The sequence below is a fragment of the Poeciliopsis prolifica genome, unplaced genomic scaffold (genome assembly GCF_027474105.1).
Source record: "Poeciliopsis prolifica strain line A6 unplaced genomic scaffold, Auburn_PproV2 SCAFFOLD013, whole genome shotgun sequence".
Classification (NCBI taxonomy): Eukaryota; Metazoa; Chordata; class Actinopteri; order Cyprinodontiformes; family Poeciliidae; genus Poeciliopsis; species Poeciliopsis prolifica.
In genome coordinates this window covers 12,810,939-12,824,336 of record NW_026562388.1, presented here as the reverse complement: position 1 = coordinate 12,824,336, position 13,398 = coordinate 12,810,939, and the positions used below count along the sequence as shown (strand labels likewise).

At 36.4% G+C, this 13,398-nt stretch overlaps 1 protein-coding gene across 3 annotated transcripts in view; it reads left to right on the top strand.

Moving 5' to 3' along the window:
* Nucleotides 1–13,398, top strand: part of nrxn3a (neurexin 3a) — a 114,321-nt gene that overhangs the window by 85,742 nt on the left and 15,181 nt on the right. For 2 of the 3 annotated variants that reach the window (XM_055038140.1, XM_055038139.1), the window contains 3 exons: nt 11,557–11,738; nt 12,301–12,472; nt 13,033–13,122. In XM_055038140.1, coding sequence (XP_054894115.1) covers nt 11,557–11,738; nt 12,301–12,472; nt 13,033–13,122 — 444 coding nt within the window. Of the gene's footprint in view, nt 1–7,162; nt 8,145–11,556; nt 11,739–12,300; nt 12,473–13,032; nt 13,123–13,398 lie in introns of those variants that run through there. The other variant, XM_055038141.1, reaches the window with a different exon arrangement.

Below are 13,398 nucleotides of genomic sequence, written 5' to 3'. Positions count from 1 at the left end.
TGGTTTGAGGAATTCTTAGGAGTTTAAAATATAGCAAAATACAATAACTTTCTGTGTCTGGGAAAATATTTGCCTAATGAGTTTATAAGGCGGCCCAATACAACATTTAAGTGTTCAGAGAAAATTTATGGAGCCTGCTTTTCTTCACAGGCTCAAACATGAATGCACTTAGGCCCTCTACAATATTCCTTTGAAACAGGCAGCTGACTCTTCACTGACATGAGGTTGCATCATTGCCTGTCAACGTCTTAGCCACAGAATTGGAAATTGACTTTACCATTTCATGTGTTTCCAATTTTCTTGTTTGCCTTCCTTTCATTTCAGTGAACGATGACAGTCACTGTTGATGTTACATCCCCTGACAGTACGTGCACCTAAGCACCAGAATGAAATTAAATATTTGCAGAGTAATAAACTGGTTTTCAGGTCAATAGAACAACAGCTCCTCCATGTTTCATCAAGGTGGTTCTGGTGTGAGACTCTGATGAAACCAAAGACTATTTGTTCTTTGAATTACTGTCCTTATTTTTATTCTTTTCAAATTTTCTTTCTGCAAAATTACTGTTACGAATTAAAATTTCCAATTAGACTTTTTTTAAACTGTAGAGAGACACCAAATAATGCGAAAGCTTTTGATAAAAAAATTGTTTTCAGATTTTGAACTTCCCTTATCCTTTAAGATAACCTTTTCATATCTACCTGTAAAAGTGGTGTAAGACATTTTAGTTTCTTATATGTTTGTTTTATGTTTTTTACTTGCGCATATAGATTTAATTATTTAAAATATTTTTTGATTATGAACTATTTTGCTTTGCTTATTTAGACGGTAATGGAATCATTTCCCAGGATAGGCAAAGTATTTATCCTTCAAACAAATTTTTGATATACCATATTTTCCCAGAGACATTGAAATACAATGAAAATTCATAAGCTAATTACCACTTTCCAGTTTGATTGTGTTGCAGTACTGTAAATTTAATAGTTCACAGAACTCTGCTCTATTTTGTTTACTATAACACCCACTTAAAATAGAAAAAGGCAGGACAACACTAACTTCCTTAGTTAATAGTAAAGCTTTGGTATCCATGATTCTGAGCTCAGATGGTGGAATTTCACACCTTCCGTTGTAAGGATCTGAAGGTGTCCTAACTGTAGAAGCTGGAGTGCATATCCATCACAGGGCTTTCACATAACTGTGAGGAGACCGATAGAAGATGAACTTGTGAAGTAAGGCAATAAACTTAAAAAATGGGGATGAATAGAATGCTGGGAAAAATAAAGGTACTGTGGAATTGGACTGAGATAATTTATGTCTGTGTGGCTCTTTTGAAATAAGAGAAAAGTGAAAGGAGGCTGTGTGTATTAGCAGAGTCAAAAGGCCGGAGGGATGGAGCATTTTTATGAATATGAATTGAACCTGTTTGTCTTGTACAGTTCCTTGAGATGGCATTTGTTGTGGCTTGGTTCTATATAAATAAACTGAATTGAAGTGGCTCACTTACCTCAAAATCAAACAAGCTTTCATATCCAGGGCATTACTACTTCGTATTTCTAAAGTTTATCAGGAACTTTCCATGCACATTCATTGTCAAATTTACTACATAAAATCTTAATAGATGCTGAATATTAGAATAGCAGCCGATGTTTAAGTTAAAGTTATTGGCTTTAAGTCAACAAGAGGGAACATTCCAGATATTTAATTAAAAAAAGACTACTATGACCTAGTATGGCAATGTGAGTGTTACAGGAATAGATTAGTTTCTCTAACTGCTTGGCAAAATGATGCCAACTAGAAAAAAATAAATGTCTAGTAGTCTTGTTCAGATTGGAGGATAGAATTTGAGATAAATAGTGTGATGGGCCTTATCTGCCATAATGTAAACATTGATCTGGTTTGTTGTGGTAAAAAAAAAAAAAAAAGTTTAGCTCAACAAGAAACACACTCAGTTTACCGTTCAATGTCATCTGTGTTTCCACGCAGAGGCCAAAATGATCCTGGATAAAGTGGCTGAATTACCTTCAGTCACTTTATTCCACACGTTTTTCTATATTCTATCGGGTGGTCGGATTCGCCTCATCTCCATGTCCGGAGATTAAGTGAGGATCTAATCATTAAGAAAATAATCAGAAACATGGCAGGAAATCTACAACAGAATGTGTGAAAAAGAGAAATGACGTTTCTGCCAAGTACAGAGCACAGTCATATTAAAAGTGTGCAACGGGACCTGAAGAGAACTGCGCATAAATAACTGTCTGAACACCTCAATGAACTGAAGCAATGTTGGAAAGAGTGGACCAAAATTATTCCAAAGATGTGACACTGATTTATTTATACAAAAATACCTACACAGTCATTGTTACTAAAAGTGATTTTTTTTTCCACCTAGAGAAATAGAGTTTTCTTAACGCCTTGATGCATAAATCTTCTCAATCAAAAATGGGTGTTCTTTTTTTATTATTATGACTTTCAGCAGTAAAATGGTAATTTCTTACAGGCTGTGAACAAATGTTCAACTGCAGCAGGAAATTGTTAGAATGGGATGAGGTGGGGTAACTGGTCACAAGTGAGCAGACTGGCAGGCAATCAGAGCGATTGGCAGGGTGACAGAGAGTCTATTTTCCTCTTCACTGACCTTTATATGTGTTCTGCTGGGTGTTGGATCCTTCATTGATCTACTAACCCCAAGACTAATCATCAGCACCAAGTGCATCCATGAAGCTGCAGAGCTGCTCCTCCTCCCATGTTTGTTGGACTGATATGGCCTAATGTCATTAACTTGTTTTTACAGATATGTGAGGTTGATGAAGGAGAAGTTGATTCGTCCTGGTTTATCTCTGGGTAAAGCAGGTACTGAATGAGCTGTGTTAATGTGTTGCTGATAAGCGGAGGATAATGTGTATGTTGTCCTTCACCTTGGTGGTCTTCCTCAGCCGTTGTTTGTTTAATCTTTGCCCTTTTGCTGTTCCAACCCACATAAATCTGGAGCAGGAGGTAAAATAAAAAGCAGGAGAGCAGGAAATAAAGAATGTGTGGTTGTGGGAGGAGGTGGAGTTGGTGTTCTTCAGCTGGTGGGGGGAAAAAACAGCCATGCATCACAGCGGACAGGTCATTTGAACAGTGCAATGCTGCGTCTAAGGGTTTAGGAGATTAGAGAGGCTAATAATTTCTGAGGGCCATGCTTTATGTTAATGTGACAGGCTTTGCTGTATATTTCTGCTGAGGCGTCGTCTTTGTTGCTCTTAATTTTCCTTTAATGGAACTTTTGTGTTTGTTTCAACAGCCAGCTCACAGATTTTACCAGCTTTGGAATTACCTTGCTCTCTGAAACAGAGGTCGTCCTCTAATTATTTCCCCCAGATAAAAGGAAGGACGTCTTTGGCACACAAAGTTTAGCAGAAACTGTGGACAGGATTAGCAGATTTGGATGTGTCACTGTTTTACATTCTATCTTTGCATTTCTCAACAGAAAAAGACATGAGCCTAGATTATCCTAATGACAATTTCCAAAAACATTGCACACAGTTGTGATTAATTTGAAACATTATGATTAATGAATAGAAAACCTCTGGACTGATAAGGCTGGCATGACTGATGATTCACTCTGAAATGCAGATAAAACACTTTTATAAAAGAGGTTGTATTTAATTAAAGAGCTTTTGTTTTCTGGTTTAATTAACTGAAACGTTCCCTCAGAAAAGATAAGTACAGCTGTGATAAAAATCCTATATTTTTAGAATTCATCTTGCAAATAAAAAAATGAAATACATTAGTTATTAAAAGGTCAATCATTCTAACAAATATTATGTTCATAATCCTTTTACATTGTTGCGCTTCTACCTTGTGTTTCAGTGGCGTAGGAAAGATGGGCTGCCTCACAAAAACCAGCCAGTTGTTCTACGCTTTGCTTTGTACACAAGGTCTGGACCCTTTGTTGTTGAGAAACAATTGTTTGCTGGAGGTGTGGACTCTTTTGAAGTGTAAACAATTGGAGCTGACTTTACCCAATCACTAACATTTGGTTGTGACCTATCTAATGTGCCAGTTTGATGCTAAGAAGCTTACGAGAAATTGTATGCACTGTAAACAACCCACCCCAGCTGCAAAGACAGAGGTGTTGAGCCAGTCAAGATGGCTGCCATGCAGAGGTCATTTGCTTTTTGTCCATCTTATTGATGGACAAATTATCAATTGGTAGTTTTTTCTGGTATTTCAAAAAGGAAAATATTGTTAACATATTGTAACAATATTTTGTTGAATACAATAAAATACGGACTGAATAGTTATAAAATTATGATTTCCTCACATTGTTAAACTTAGACATGTAAGCATTCACAGTCCTGAAGTAGTTTTTTAAAGAAGCTGCATGAGTGATCAGGGGTTCCTCCAACACTTCAAAACTGAAGAGGTGTCATGTCACTTACATTAATCTGATGGTTGAATAACCTAAATAACATATTTAAAACATTAAATGTATTTATTGTTGAGCCCATGTCTATTTATTTAATAATTTAGCAGCAAAAGGTGTTTTTCAATTGAAAATTAAAATGTGATTAATTACAAACCTTGCGATCAATTAGATTAGTAATTTTAATCGATAGACTCTCAAACTTCAAAGAAAACAATCTGTTTTACTTGCGTCTTGCAGCCACATTTTATCATAATGACACTGAAATAGGCACATAAACCCAGAGGGCCAACGCACAGAGACAGGCTCACAAGGTGAAAACAACCTATCAGTCTCCGCAGGTAATGAAATTTTTAAGATAAAGCCTAATGCATATAACTTTAGAAATGTGGAACTCATGCCTTTGCACAGTGAGGACACACTGAGAGATAAAGCAAGACATTAAGTGAGTAAAGGTCCAACATGTCTTATTTAACAACAAAATAGTTTCTAGGCTTCACACACGTGTTTTTTTTCAAACAGTCTTAGTACATCCATATGCACAAAATTGTGCAACTAAACCAACTAGAGTTGCTTCAGTTAAAATGGCATCAACGACTCTGACTTTGGCAAAATGGAGTGATGCAATATCCTGCAATGGCCTTGAACCAGTTTTTTTATTATTATTTTCTTAGATTTCCAATTTCCAACAGTATAACAAACATTTTTGATTGCTGCAGAAGATGCAGAAAAACAAACAAGCTTTAAAGTGAGTTTGTTATCAAGTGCAGGTATGTGGTCTGTAATGTTATGCAGAGGGGAGAGCAGGTTGATAGGTCCTTTCATGTTCCCAAAATGATATTCAGCTTCCCCACTTTATCCCCTCAGGCAGAAAAGCAGTGAAAGGCCTTCCTGGCTGCAGCCATCAAAGTTGACTTTCAAAATTTGAATTTGAGGTGTGTCACAAGGATGAAGACATCATACAAACATACCTCTAGATGAAGGTCTTTTCAGAAGTCCACAAATTAAATAATTCATGACACCAAGTTAGTACCTGCATAATCTTACTGTATCTGTATCTCATGGCCTCCCTGTTATTGTGAGCTGGAAAAACACGTTAGAGTTGGGAATATTTCTTTTTTATTTTAAAAAAATGCATTTATCAAGAAGTTAGTTCTTTCTGTCTTAAAATTAAGGCTGAGGTGTCTCCTAATTACAGTACTAAGAAGCTAAGCTACACAAATTAATTTGTACTATGTGCATTCATTTTTTTCTGTAAGGAATAAAAAATGTTTGCATTGAGTGGTCTGTTCTTACAAATAACTACTTATATTTGTTTTGTGTTCAATATTAAAAACAATAAGTACATTTATTGTTGAGCACATGTCTATTTATTTAATAATTCAGGAGCCAAAAGGGTTTTTCAATTCAAAATGTTATTTTCTCTGTGTTTAGTTTGTATTGAGCAGTCTGTAAAAGGAAAATTTTACAAATTACTTTGTACGTTTTGTGTACATAGTGTTTACTCCTAGGAGTTTTGCTGTAGGCTTCATTGTGTGTAAAACTTCTGGTCAGATAGCATAATTTTGTAAAGAAATCTTAAAATGCTTTACAGCAGCAGTAAAGCAGTTTGTCTTGGTATCTGATTGATTAATGTGGACTGTATTTCTGAAGTTACTTGTGTCGAATATGGGTGACACATTGACACAGTTGTTAGCACTGTTGACTTATGACACAATGGTGATGCATTTAGATCCTGGCGTAAGGTCTTTCTGCGTGGCGTTTCCATGTTCTTCTTGTGAATGTGTCCTTCCACAGTAAAAAATAATAACTTTTAGGTTGATTGGTCACACAAACCCTACCCTTAGTGATGAGTGGGTGTGGTTGTTTGTCTTTATGATGGACTGGTGACATGTCCAGGGTGTAACCTACCTCCAATCTGAAGTCTGCTGGTGACAGGCACCAGCCCCCCCATAACACCTGTGATTGGTAAAAATTCATCAATACACTGATACCCAGTGTTTCCGTCCCTGCATTCCGTACCATTTGTGAGAAGAGTGCACAGTTCCAAATTGTGCCAGATTCCATTTAGCGTTGTTGACCTAAGGAAGTTATGTCCTCAGCCCATTGGTGGATCAGGACATGGACTTCACACAGCCAGAACAGTTTCTTCCCCGGCGCAGTCTGCCTGCCGAACACAGGTCAGCCCTGCCTCAGCTGACATATCATCTACATCACCCCATAACTTATCTTAGCTTCTCACCCCGATCCTTAAAGGATAATATGGATAGATGTATTGATGGATTTATAGCATAATATAAGTCAATCAATTTGAAAAGCAATAATCCCTCATCTGTAATGCTGCCCCAGGCTTATAAAAGTCCAATTGCAGATGGGCAATTTTGGGTAATGTGGTTGAACAAATCAGGATTCTATTTTATTCTCTTCCTGACAAATTGCTATAAATTTTGGAAAAGAAGCAAGAAACTCTTTTGACCATTCAGCTAAAAAGAGTGATTTTATTCCTTAGGGTCCATCATTTGCATTCAAAAGAGACAAGAAAAAAAAATATATTTTTTTTTCATCCTCTGGTTTGCTCTTTGAGGATAATCATATCTGTCCTTTTTCCAATATTGGCTCAGAGTAAAGAAACTATGCCTTTGTTGTTTTGTCTCGAGTTCTCGTCTTTGCATCCTGGATTTGTCTCCACATTCCTTCATCCTTGAAGTCACTCTTTTACCTTTCTTTTACCTCTGTCATTTCTCTCAGCACCTCCTCAGTAACCGTCCAACCCCTCCTCCTCTTCTCTCCTCTGCACTCCGCACTCCCTCTCTTTCATCCCGTGGCAGCTATGGAATCCAGTTCATTGCTGTTCCCTTCGTTAAACAGCCAGAGTGTCCAGACTGAGCGCATACATCAAATGAAGGCTCTACATGGATTTGGACGACAAACAGAAAAGGAGTTTTACTGTCACTGAGATAAGGTGCTTTAGGAGATATTTTAACCCTTTTGGAATTAAAAAGAGGAAGAAACAAGAGGAACATGATAAAGTAAAAACTCCAGTGGATTTACAGAATTCAGGTTTACGAATGGGTTACTCATTTTGTGATCTACTTTCTAAGGATTCCTCAAGATATTTTTCTAGGAGTGAATGGAAAGATGATGTGAGAATAGAGAAGTACTTTTGGAGCATCCAGTCAGGAGCACCAGCGAAACCACAGCTTTCAAACAGAGGAGGATGCATGAAGTGTTGATCCATCCTGACTTTTTATGGGCCATTCATTGTGTGTTTCAGAGCAGCATATACTCTTCTCAAGTGGATGCTTCTGTTACTTTAGTTGACCAAGTTTAATGAACCCTGACATGAAAAGTCAGGACTGTTGGAATTACTGGTAGCTCATCGACTCCTAATCAGCTTTATTTGCTTCAACATGAGATTATTTCATTGCAGTATTCTGGCTTACAGTGTGACTTTTTAAATATTCATCATCATGTGTCCCATTGGTTCTCTACCACTACGGGGTCCTAAGAAAAGGAGTTCCTGTCAATTTCCTGGACTGACTGTCCTCTACCATAGTGCTTGTATTTGGTGGCTTATTTTAGGATGTAGTGCTGCTTCTGCAGAGCAGAGCTCATCCCATAACCACAGACCTCGAGTGGCAACAGACCCATTCAATCAACAACTGTATGTGGGGAGGCATCGCTCCTCTCAGGCTGTATCCATTTACGGCTTTCCAGCAAATCTGAAGGGTGCTCATGGTAAGTGGTAAAACTTCAAGAACTGTAAAGCTTGGAAGATGTTACTCTTGCAACTTCTTATCCATCTCGGGTCCAATAATGTAGAAAAATAGCAGGTCTGTTTGGGGTTTTATGCTTGGTTTTGAAAAAGAAAGATGCTCAATAGCTGCATTGTTTAACTTGTTACTTGCAAGCTGGTGAGATGCTGCAACGCAGACTTTTGTCAGTGTTGGTTTTGCTAAATTAAGAAGTGTTGTTCAAGGATGTTTCTCCAAAACTTGTATTCTGCATTCCTGTCCTCAGTACAATGTTTTAGAGACTTACAGTAGGGGGAGCTGATGAGCTTTAAGTTTTTTGGGTTTTTTTACAGTTGTTTTATTTAATTAAATTAGGTCTTGATTAATTAGGGCTTACGAGCCAAAATATTAAATATTTTTTTCTTTACGCAAGATCCTTACAGCAGTATGCATCAGGCAACACTTGAAACTGGCCTGTCTTAAGGTTTGTAAAGCTTGTAATTTGTTTTGCTAAAACGCTAAACCTATCTAGGATAAATCTATTAATGAAGTTCTCCAATATTTTGACTTTGAAATAGTTAAATCTGACTGAGACAGGTTCTATTGAAAGCTTTAGAAAGTGTTTTGTAAACCCATCTTTCACACAACCACATTAACAACACTGATACATATAGCGGTATAGTTGTATTACGGTTCAAACAAATATTTGGTTTTATTTCTCTTTTGAAAACACCAGAATTTTAAAGAAAACAGTAATTGTGACTACGTCCTCTGATGTCCATTAATGCGGATAGACTGACAGAAAGACTAACAACTACCATAATTATGATGGTTATCTACTTTATTAGAAATGTACTGGGTTTCAAATATTCAGTGATTAATGTTGGATAATCTGGTTCAGGTTTGAATGGTCTATGTATTGAGTTTGTGAACTTGGACAGATTGCATCTAGTTTTTCACAAGGATAGTGAAAAACTAGATGGAATCAGCTTTAGCCTTTTCCCGAAGCCAACTTCAGCTCTGTAAAATACAGTACTGTGTACACATGTTAATGCTTGATCCGATGTTGCTAATGGTAGTTTATACAGGCTAATGGACAGCAGAGGACATAGGCAATCCAGTGGGTGACTGACCTCAGAATGCTGTTCACTGACTTGTTCAATGCTAATACAAGTGAATAGTCTCTTTCTAATTTTTCTGCACCGGCCACTCACTTACTGGTGCCCATTACACAATTACACAATGGCCCTGAATGCAATGCCATACTTTTAGACAATCATTACCGCATATCCTCTTCCAAGAAGGGCCTTGCCAAACCAGAAGACATTTAGCCCTTGATATTATCACAAGCCTGTTAGAGTTGCACACCATTTTTGTTCAGATAGGTCTAAGTGCAGGTGGGCAATAGAGCATATAAGATTAAACGATTAAGTAGGTTGGCAAATTGGTTAATGTAAAGGAAAGATTTCAGCATGTGGGCCAAGGACACTGGCCAAGGTCAGTTGCTACAAGGTACAATGGACAGGTGTAATGGATGACAGGGTCTCAAAATATTTATTTTGCGCAGCTTTTAAGATTTAAAGATCAATAATTGGTTTAAATATTAAAATACAGCCATACTAAATACCTACAACTATTAATATATGAAAGCTAAAGAGCATTTCACCAGACACATGATGAAATCAAATGTTCTGTTTCAATGAAAATTAATAGACTTATAAACTATTAAATATATTTTCTTCATTCCCATTATCACCAGAAAATGTGTCACTCATATTTGTTTTTTAAGGAAAGTTTATTTTGGTTTACTTTGCTGTCATGACACTAGATAATAATTTGAAATTATGACACTGATGATGGATGGTTTTCAGCTCATATAAAGAGCCACGCTATCTCTCATGGTTTTGGTTTAAGATTTAAAGCTCCTTGGGTTCTCTGATGATAAAAAATCTGCCAGAGACAATCCAAGACAAGAGGAGAAAGCTCAGAAATTTTTCTTTTTTTTTTTTTTTTTTTTTTTTTTTTTTTTTTTTTGTGAGCACAATTGCACAGGAAGGCAATAGCTATGCTAGTAGTACCTTGGTTTACCTGCAATTTAAAATGCTTTAACTAGCCATTTTTAGAAAACAAACTTTATTCTTTTGTGATAAAATGATGAAGAACATTGACCATATTGGCCTCTGTTCATTACTGTATAGTACCAACCATCCATAACACAGTGCAGCTCATACAAAATTCTGCTTTGACTATTTACTGCCATCAAGCCAAAGTAACATGGCATATAAATGTTTGTTTTTCAGAAAAAAAAAAAAAAAAAACAGCACTCTTCCCAGATGCCCTCCTCCCAAATTCTCAAAAAATAATCTGGAACCTTGATTTAGGTATTGAGTTTGAAAACTGCACTTTTATGCAAGTTCCTTGAATAGTTTATAAAAAATTTCCTCAGAACCTCATTATTACTCTATAGTCTTCTTTGATGTGCAAACATATGCATTAGTTCTTGCAGGAAAATGCACCCACTTTCATTACTTTTGTTCAGCTTGCTATCTGATTTGTATTTGCAATATGATCTCTGACCATGACTCTAAAACAACCGACTCCCAGTAAATATTTCATTCTTCAGTGAATCTCCACAGAAAAAAAAACAAACAAATCTTTACATCTCCCTTTTAGGTTAGAAGCAGAATAAACAAGTGAGGAATTATTTGGAAACACACTTGAAGTGTCCTCCCTTATTCTGTATTAGCATATTCTTTTAGGTGCTGAATGAGAGTTTTTCTAATTCTTCAGCAGGCATAGAGAAAACTGCAGTGTTATTATCAGGTGACTAATTTGGACAGACTAAAACAGCTTGTGGAGAGAAGGGGTGGAGGGATTCTGGCTCAGCCAACAAAGTGCTTTTGTGACAAGCATTATCAGCCAGAGCCAAGACCTCCTCTGCCTGAGCCTGCTCATTAGCATTAGCTAGCCTGTGTGTTTGTTCACACATATGTCAGATTGTGTATTTTATGTTTGGTCGGTAGTTGCAGAAAATTAGTGTTCTCACAAACAACCCCAGTCCAATTATCTGAATACAGATGCATTCATTCTCCAACCCTAACTGGTCCAAATAGTTTATTGAAACGTCCACGTACATTCACATTCAATTAACTTTCTCCAAAGGGGGACTCTTTAATAATTTCATGAAAATAGAAGTGGACAAACCACACAGGCATTTGGGATATTTTTGTTAGGATAAGGAAAGTCAAGGATCTATCTTAGTTTCGGTTTATTGTCTGCTCATTTGATACAACAGCACCTTGGTGCCTGTTTGGTGCCTGTTGCCATGAACTCCTTTAGTTATATTGACAAGTTTGCTACTTATTCTGTCATTGCTGATGGTTTCTAAATTCTAATTCATTTTCTGCTCTCCAAAGCTGGAACCATGTACATCTTTGGCAAAGGCGGAGGGCTCATTACATTCAACTGGCCAGCTAATGAGAGACCGAGCACCAGAACCGACAGGCTGACCGTTGGCTTCAGTACATCCCTGAAAGATGGCATATTGGTCAGAATTGATAGCGCGCCTGGTCTGGGCGACTATCTTATGCTGCATATAGTGAGTAATCATAAACATCCATCCATTCTTCCTCTCCGTGTTTTCATCTGGTATATTAATTCAGCCCATTATTAAAACTGCCCATTGAAAGATGGCATTTTAACTACATTTTTATGCAAATTGCAAGAGAAGTCATACATTTATTTATTTTCTTAATTTTGACAAGATTACCTTTGGAATGTGTCTTGTTGTTGATGTCATGTTTCCAAATATAAATATTGAATTTAAGCTTTCTAGTGAGTTCTGATAATAATAAAAAAAAATAAAATAAAAAAAACAACAATGATTCTTCAAGTTAAAAATGATGTGTTTCAGAAACATTTTACTTTATGAAGTACTTCAACATAATGATGTTTTTTATCGTAAATGTTTACTCTTTCATCATCTTCAACTCAAGCCTAAATTATGATTCAACTCTCTTCCTTTTATAAATTATATGCAAATCATCCTTGCAGAAGTAATGAACCTTCAAATTTTAGTACTGATTCCCAACCAAACAGAACATTAATAAAGAAAACTCCCAACACCTCAGTACCTTAACAATAGTATTTTCTTGCTTCAGGAACAAGGGAAGATTGGAGTTACCTTCAACATTGGAACTGAGGACATCACTGTTCAAGAAAGCAGCACCCCAGTGAATGATTTGAAGTATCATGTGGTTCGTTTTACCAGAAATGGTGGGAATGCTACGCTGCAGGTGGATAACTGGTCAATCAATGAACACTTTCCTACAGGTACAGAAATAATGGTTAATTCTCACCTGCATAAAAGACTGCTTAAAGAGATCCAAAAAGGCAGTGGAGCCTTTTTGTTTCATGCCACACCTTAAATAAGTCACTGAATAGCATCTGCCTCAAAAATTAGCATAATTAAAGTTTTGGCTCAATGCATGCTCTTGTTCAAAAAAAGAAACTCTGAATTTTAGTAATCACATCCAAGGTCTCTGTTGCTTTTTATATTTTCTTTCCTTTTCCATCAACCTGGTTCATCCTTTCAGTAAAATACACCAGGTTCCATTTCTTCATGTGTGATCAGCTCTCAGAAGCCTTAGCTTCGCTTTAGCTATTGGACACACGAATGTCTTAGAATGTATAAACAGATTGCATGATTATTGAAGAACTTACTTGCATAGCTAACATATAAGAACTGTTTTACTGTTTTTTATGCAAAAAAGGTCAAATTTAAAACAAATCTTCCAGCTAAAATGATTTTAACCTGATGTAAAGTGTTCTTGAGTTTTTCACAATGCTGATATCAATAAATGTTTTTATAAATGTCTTCTTAAACCTTAAAGGGAACAGCGACATTGAACGCTATCAAACGGCCAATAAGAAAATTCCTTTCAAATATGTCAGACCGGTAGAAGAATGGCTACAAGAGAAAGGTAATTTAAATAAAAACTTTCTGTTTGTCTCCACTGTGCTGATGCTTAGTTGCATAAAATAGTGGTATTAAAAGCATGCCTTTGTTTCAGCACTTTATATGCTGTGTGTTTAGAATGCAGATTTTGACGTAGTCCCAATTGTTCTTATGTGCCAACATAAATGTTGCTATTCATATTTAATATAAATTTGTATTTGTGTAACAAAGCATATCATAGGCTGAAAATGAGAACTGAACAAGTATGAGGTAGCAAAACAAATATTAACAAATTAATTAA